Genomic DNA, 7,872 nt, shown 5'->3' with positions numbered 1-7,872 from the left:
AGGTGGCGTGGCGGCTCATCCCCTCGCAGGGATAGTCAGCGTTACACACTGGAGAGGACACGTAAACACACACACAGAGGTTTTAAATGTGCAGCAGAGAGTCTTATCTTGGACAACACGTATCATTTCGGGTTGGTTCAGTTTTGGTACCAAAATGAACTGAACTGAAGTGTAGTTCAACTGGACAAACAGCCCCCCCTGTCTGACAACGAGGGTCACAGCGTTACAACCCAACCTGTTGTGTTTACGTATGTATTTATACTAAACATAACAACAGTCACAGGGTTCAATATTTCCTTTGTCATTAATAAAGTCCAGACCCAGCGTTCATCACCATGGAGCCGTCCTTCGTTTGGATTCATCGGTGCTGGAACTGTTGGTTCCTGCTCACACGGTGTTTAACTGTTTTGTTAAGATTAGATCACATTTCTTTTTTATGGTCATTTTTATGCCCCACATAAAAAAAAAAGAAAAAAGAAATAGTGTTTTTCACACACGCCATGAGTCAGTAAACACACTTGAGTGCAGTGTAAGGACCCCTGCTGGAGTCACAGCACAGGCTGCTGAAGACATCAGTGACACCGGCGCCATCAAGGAGTCACGGGATGTGGGTTCATGTGAGAATTGTTTTTTTCTGTATTAGAATCGGCTTCATTGAAAAACGTTTTTTTTAGCCTTATAGAAAAATAAATAAGAAAAACAACTGAGGTTAAAAAACCTGGAGTATTATATATTTGTCAAATAATTACAAAACAAAATATAAAGAAAATGTAGTAATTGTTACTGCATTTGTCATTTAACGATGAACTTTTATTTACATCATAACAGGAGTCGTTAAACTGCATCAAGTTGCAAGAATTTTTGACAATTTCTTATCTGAGGAAAATGGCGTCGGCCGTCCATCATTGACTTTATGTTTTACTTCTCCCTGATGTTTCGGTCGACTGATTCAAACTTCATATCACCTCTGTCTTCCTTTTTACCTGACAGATTTTACTTCTTTGGGCTTTTCTCCATCTCCTTCTTTAAGAAACAGCAGCTCAGTCAATGTGACGAAGCAAAGAGATGAGATTAACTTTTCAGCCTGACTGGGTTTCCTTTAGGAAGAGCTCAGATCCAAGTGAAGTTAAAAAAAAAAAAAAAAGTTGGAGATGACAAGAGAGTGCTGCATCAACCAACGCAGATAAAAGCCTAGACGGAGCGCTGGCTCTTTGTTTGGTAGTTTGTTTTGTTTTTTTACAGTGCTCACCCAGCTCTCCAAACAGCTCCACTCCCAGAGCAGCGTAGATGAAGAACAGCAACATGAAGAGAAGACCCAGATTTCCAACCTGCCGGACAAAAACACATCGTAGTTGGTCAGAAAAATGAAATTGGATCATCAAATAAAAAAAAAAATTAAGAATAGGAAGTGAAGGTCTGAGGGATCGTTAAGGTCCAGCTGATCGAACTGAACGTCTAAGGTCTTCAAACCAAATCACAACTTTTTGATGATGCACCAAAAACCTCCCTCTGCTGACGGAAACCGCTCCGTTACAAATGTATGTAATAAAGAGAGCAGCCAGTCAGAATCCATCACCTCAGCTCTGCTGTGGCTGAAATACTCTGAGCCTCATGATATTAGAGGAAGACTAATGGAAACAAAACGGCAGTCATTTGGAGTTTCTCACATGAAGCTGGTGATAAACAGGAGAAAAACGACACTGGTGCGGTGAGAGTAAACAGTTTCTGAGTTGAGTAGAAATGTTGACGCAACAAAATGTGATTAGAATTACAGTAATTCATCCTCCGTTATAAAATACTGAATATATTCCTGAACAAGTTTGTCAAAATAATACAGGTATTTTAACTATTTAGAATTTCTTTTTCTTCCTGGTCAATTATTTACACAAACTGTGCAAAAGGTCAGTGGTAACAAAGAATAGGAAAATTATATTAATTATATTAAATATTATAATTATATAAATCAAAGGCCTTTTGCAGCGTTGGCCAAATAAACAGCATAAACACCAACATTAGTTTTCATTCCTCCTAAAAACGCAGAGCAGAGAGCAGATATATAAACTTTTTAATATTCCAAGAATGTAATTAACTTTGACCAGGCTGAAGTTTGGCACAGGTGAATCCGTCTGAGAGGTCAAAGAGTTCACGGTCCTCCTCGTGCACCGAAGGAACAGTCTCATTAGTAACAAAAGCAGAAACAGCCTCGGAGCGTTAGCAAGAGGCGCTAACGCTGCAGGAATTTCCTATATATATAAATATATTTATTTAAGCATCTTTCTGAAAGTCGAGGAGTCGAGGGATTTGTCACTGATGGTCGTTTATCATTCCACCAATGTTAATGAAGACCTTTGAGTCCTGGTCAAAACCTGAGGGAAGTTGTGTAAATGTGTGTGTGTGTGTGTGTGTGTGTGTGATGACACATACCTGAGGCAGAGCTTGGACCACTGTGTCAAGCAAAGCTCTCATCCCGGTTGCCATTTTCAGCAACTTTAAAACTAAAAAAAAAGAGAAACAGAGACAGGTGAAACATCCACGCTCACAGAGGGTGAGTGAGAGAGAGAGTGTGTGTGTGTGTGTGTGAGAGAGAGAGAGAACAGAAACAGGAGGAGAGAAACTGCTGCACAGGCTTCACCTACAAAGCAAGAAATCACAGCAGCGAGTGGATATTAAGACAGATCACAGGGAGGGAGGGGGAGACACGGGGGAGGAAGAGGAACGTAGAACAGATGAAATAGGTTTCCTCAGACTGTCCATTAAGGACTCCACGTTATTCCCAGCGGTCCAATTTGTGGCCGAGCGTGACTGACAATGTGGCTGGAAGAGCGCAGGGAAATAAGTCACCGTGGGATAAAGAGGGAAAAGAGGTTCAGACAACAGATCCTCCAGGGAGCTGGGCTAACTGTGTATCATGAAGGGGGAATGTGGACTGGACTGAGTGTGTGTGTGTGTGTGAGGATGGGGAGGAAGTCGAGTTAATCAAAGGTGTTTTTCATGAGCTAAAAGTGAGTTTTAATGTCTGCTGTAACTGAAGACGGAACCAACTTTGGGACTGTTCCTGAAGGTCTTAGCTTCTCTTTCTCTCTCTCTCTCTCTCCCTCTCTCTCGTCGTCCAGACTAATCTGACGCCTGTGGCATTTTCAAACTTTTCTACTTTAGCTCCAGAACTCTGAGGCAGACAGTGAGGAGGGGACGATACAGTGACACCTCCAGGAGGGAGAGAACAACAGACCATAAATACTATAGTGTTGAAGCAGCAGCTCACTGTCTCTATGGTTAACGTCACAAGTTATATATATATATAATAGTGTACAATAATAATAATCAAAATGTATCATAATATATTACATATTATTATGTCATTATTATTTTTTCATTTCAGGATTGAACATCGAACAAACCAACTGTAACCCGTCCAATCCGACACCTAAACCAAACTCTGCTCAGCTTAACTTTTTGCGACGTTGTCGTTGGTGGAGGAGAAAAGAAGATATCGGATTGATATCGGCAGATACTCCAAGCTGCAGTTTGAGTATCAGTATCAGTATCGGACATGAAGTATCTCAGACTCTGGTAAATTAAACCATTTCAACATACAGTATTTCAATTCAACTTAATAGCGATAGCCTGGTGGTGAATGCGCTGAAGTACAATGGAGTAAACATGCTTGTGTATTTTTCAAGACTGAAAATATTTTTTTTTTTAAATGTAAAATAACAAGACTATAAAACACAAACACACACAGAGATAAAGTTGTTGCAGCTAATTACTGTCAGGGAGTCTCGTTTCTCCGTGTTTTTAAAGTTCACTCCTGTTCCAGTGACGAGCGACTGCGGAGCCTCTTAATATTCTTTTCAACACTGGCGCTGGTTGGTTAGCATTCAGACAGAGTTGTTAAAATCGTATGAAGAGTGGGAGAGGGGGAAACAAAAAGTCTCCACTAACCCTCGCAGTCATCATCAAATACTCCACTTGCCAGTTAATTAAGAGCAGCTGCTGTTAAATTGGCTTATTACCCATGGGCCCACTCGGGAATCCCAGGGCGGCGTAACGGAGGGCAGAGGTCGATGGTACGAGTGCAAGAATTAAGTGAGATTGATGTCATTTGCTTCCGTCCGTGGACGTGATGAAGATCGGAGGAGAGAGAGGAGTTTTAACATGTTCCTGTTTAGAATGAATGACGCAACGGAACTGAGAAACGGAAACAGAAACATGAAACACGAAAATAGAATTATTTTCACAGGTGAAGAGGCCGATGTTAGCATAATTATATAAAACCTGTAAGAATCGTTGGTGGTTTTTCCTCCGATAATAAAAACCTAAAAACGAAATATCTGGGTTTTGCCAAATGATGTGTTCCCTAAAAATAGTTTTGGGGAAAAACGACTGTACATGAAAGTGAAAGCCACTAGATGGCAGCATTGCAGCCCATTTTAATAATCTATTTTGATAATCAGGGGATTGTATGAAGAATGCTGATGCCAGAAACTGTCTCCTGTACGACGACGGAAAGTCCACGAAGAACTGTCTACAGCAGTGAACGTTACATGGAAACTGTCTGCTGTACGACGACGGAAAGTCCACGAAAAACTGTCTACAGCAGTGAACGTTACATGTGAAAATTATGAGGACATGACACCAGACAGGAAGTGTGTGTGTGTGTGTGTGTGTGTCAGTTTATGAACCTCGTGCTATCCTTAACACCCTCATAATCCTGATGATGGTGGGATTGATGGGCAGCGAGGCGTTGATCTCGATCTCCTCCAGGGTGATGCCCATCACTGACAGCAGCACGATAGCCAGGTCCAACTGGTTCCACCTACACACACACACACACACACACACACAATATAAAATCTGAGGAGTAGCATCAGCACGAATTTGAAATCTTTTCACGCCGTGCAGCTCGTTAGAACGTCTCCGACTTCTCAGATCAGGTTCTGTGTCACGATAAAACGTTTCATACATTTTAATGCACTACATACTTTCACGCACATTTTGCATTAAAATTGCCCCGACTGACTCAGAAGGCAGAAGGAACAGGTAATAGCCCGTAACTTCCCAAAGGCTAGCTCCTGTCATTAATATTTCATGTTCAAACATTTTTCCATACTATGTACATTTTTGCAGTGTCAGAAACAGCGTTTCTTATTGGTTCTCTCGTCTGGTGTCATTTTAAAAATCTCTTTATTTTCAACACAGCTTCATGTTTAGTTGAACAGTGTTTCCTGTGTGTAGAGTGTACTGTAACGCAGCCAACAATAATAATAAATAAAAACCTCCACTAGGTGGCTCTATAAACTAAAACAGAGAAAATACAGAGGCTTTGATGAAGATCTTCATGTGGGTCTTTCTTCAATTCCTGCGAGTACAACAGTGATGTGTTCAACTGAGTAGTTTAATTGTGAGTACAATGAAACTCTAAGGTTTTTGTGACTATTTACTATTTATGTGGTAGTAAATGTTTTTAATGTAAAATAATTTGTAGGTTGGGGAAAAAACATTTTTAATTCTCCTCCAAACACATTCATCGGTGGAATAACAAACATATATGTGTGGCTGCCCTCTGATCTTCAACAACAAATGTGATTTTCTTCTTTAAAAAGATGAGAAAATGAATAGTAAAAAAAAACATGTGAATTAAAATGAAGGACAGCTGCAATAATCCCACTTTAATGATGTGGTTTTCATATGGAGTTTTATAGAGAACGACCAACAGACGGGGGAGTGGGGTGAGGAAAACTGAGGCGCCACAAAAGCTCAGAAGAAGTCATTTTACAAAGAAGAGCTGCAAAAATAACCAACCAGCATCCCCCCCCCTTCACACCCACAATTCCTCTAAATGGGTTTGAAGGCTGCAATAATAAAATCTACATAGCACTGTGTTTCAAATCATTTCCAACAGCAGCGGCGCAGCTGCTCCCCACGGCTGAGAAAGACGGCGGCGCTGGATTGGGAAAACAGTGAAATCCATATTCTACTACGTTGGACTTCTATTTTTATTCATATATTGTAGCATAAAGAAAAACACTGTGAGAAAATCACTCCAACCAGACCTTTATGAATCAGCTCCATCTGAACAGACGACGCTTTTGATGCTAACAATGAAACAGAGCATCACATTTAACATCACTTCCTTGTTGACACATGTCGACTGAATGACTGCCGTGTAAATGTGATGAATTACATCAATGATTTTAATTGTCTGATTGCTCAAAAAATAAAAATAAATATATAGGTTTCTGCAATGAGTCAACATAAAGAACATAAGAGTTTTCATTCGGAATAAAGGGATCATAAGGCACCACAGATGATGTTCCAATCATATGTTGATTTTTTTACACATTGTAAAACTGATGTCAGAAGGAAATACGCCAAACTACTAAAAATCTTTATAGTCAAGATATTCTATCGTTAAATTTTAGAAAGTTTAACGTGTGGGGATTGCTAATTGGTTAAAGGAGCTACTTATTTAGGATGATCAAATCTAAAACAGGGCTCAGAAGTGTCTTATCCACTGCTAACACCAGACTGAGGAGCAGCAAAGGTTTCCTCTGTACCTGTCTTTGAAGAAGCGCCGGAACCCAAAAGCCACCAGTTTGAGAGAGGCCTCGATCACAAAGGTGGAGGTGAAGAAGTAGTTGCAGTATTTCAGCGCCGTCTCCAGAGACTGAGTAAAAAGGAGACAAAGGGTGAAGAGAGAAAAGAAAAAAAACGGTACAGCAGCATTTACTGTCTCTGAAGCACTATCACGCTGTCAAAGTCTAACAATTAAATTAAAAAAAAGATTCTTTGTTCGACAGTAATTCCCAGCATTTTCATTTTCATTTGTAAATTCCAAACTGTTGAAATGTGTCTTGGTTTTTGACTTAAACTTTACATTTAAAAGAGTAACATTTAACTCTCACTAAATGGACAAATCTAATGGAGAAGGAACATTGTGAACATCGACCAGGAAGTACCAGAGAATAAGACTCAGAGTAGAGATCATACACTAACACATGTGACTCCCACTTTATAAACCCTAACTGTCTTCACTGATAATCATTAATTCCCCTGATCTGTCAGAGTCTTCAGTCTGTCGACTGGTGTTTTTGCTGCTGATTCAGAGCTGCAGGTTGGCAGCTAGCCTGTAGGAGTGCCAACCTTGAATCAAACAGAAAAAAATAAAAGACAAGGCAGGACAGGACAGGACAGATGGTATATTTACTGAAGCTCTGAAACACCCGGACTCTCACCTGTGGCTGGCTGTAGTGCTCCAGGGACATGGTGATGACGTTGATGCAGATGATGAAGGTGATGACTAGATCCAAATAGTGGCTGGTGCACAGTTTGTGGATCGCCAAGCGTGCAGGGCCGTAGGAGGAATAGTAGGGCAGTTTCTGGGCCTCTGGAGAAAACAAAGGGTTAAAAAGGGAAAAAATGAGGTTGAATTCAAATCTGAGTTGAGGAGAAAGAAGGAGATTTTAGTAAATGGAATGGAAAGAAATGAGCAGGAGTTGGGTTAAAAATCAGGAGAAAAACAATAACAACTGATTTTCTATTATTCAAATACACTTCAACTACTGTTTGTTCTTGGTTTTATATTGATTTTTCCCACAGACTTTCATCCCTCGATCATCAACTCTTTCCTCTCTCATAGATATTTCCCAGCAGGTTGAGTTTTCCCTTCTGTCTTCCTCAGTCCCAACCCTCCTGACGTGTCTTTTCTCTACGTTGACATGATTCATACCATATGTTTTCTCTTCATCTTCACTCTTCTTTTAATACATTTTTCACTCACACTGTGTTTCAAATCTCCCTCTAGTATTTTTACTTTTATTTCCCACTGATTCCATTAAATGACACTCAGTCTCTGTTCTCCTTCCTTCCTTC

At 40.3% G+C, this 7,872-nt stretch overlaps 1 protein-coding gene across 1 annotated transcript in view; it reads right to left on the bottom strand.

Moving 5' to 3' along the window:
* cacna1ib (calcium voltage-gated channel subunit alpha1 Ib) overlaps positions 1-7,872 on the bottom strand; it is a 136,423-nt gene that overhangs the window by 15,028 nt on the left and 113,523 nt on the right. Inside the window, 6 exon segments of the mRNA XM_025058458.1 lie at positions 1-48; positions 1,250-1,328; positions 2,425-2,495; positions 4,683-4,816; positions 6,558-6,667; positions 7,236-7,385. The exon segment at positions 1-48 is cut by the window's left edge and continues 86 nt beyond it. Of these exon segments, the coding sequence (XP_024914226.1) occupies positions 1-48; positions 1,250-1,328; positions 2,425-2,495; positions 4,683-4,816; positions 6,558-6,667; positions 7,236-7,385 (592 nt within the window).

This window comes from Cynoglossus semilaevis, chromosome 9, assembly GCF_000523025.1.
Source record: "Cynoglossus semilaevis isolate Cse_v1.0 chromosome 9, Cse_v1.0, whole genome shotgun sequence".
NCBI lineage: Eukaryota > Metazoa > Chordata > Actinopteri > Pleuronectiformes > Cynoglossidae > Cynoglossus > Cynoglossus semilaevis.
This window is presented reverse-complemented; position numbering and strand designations above follow the sequence as displayed.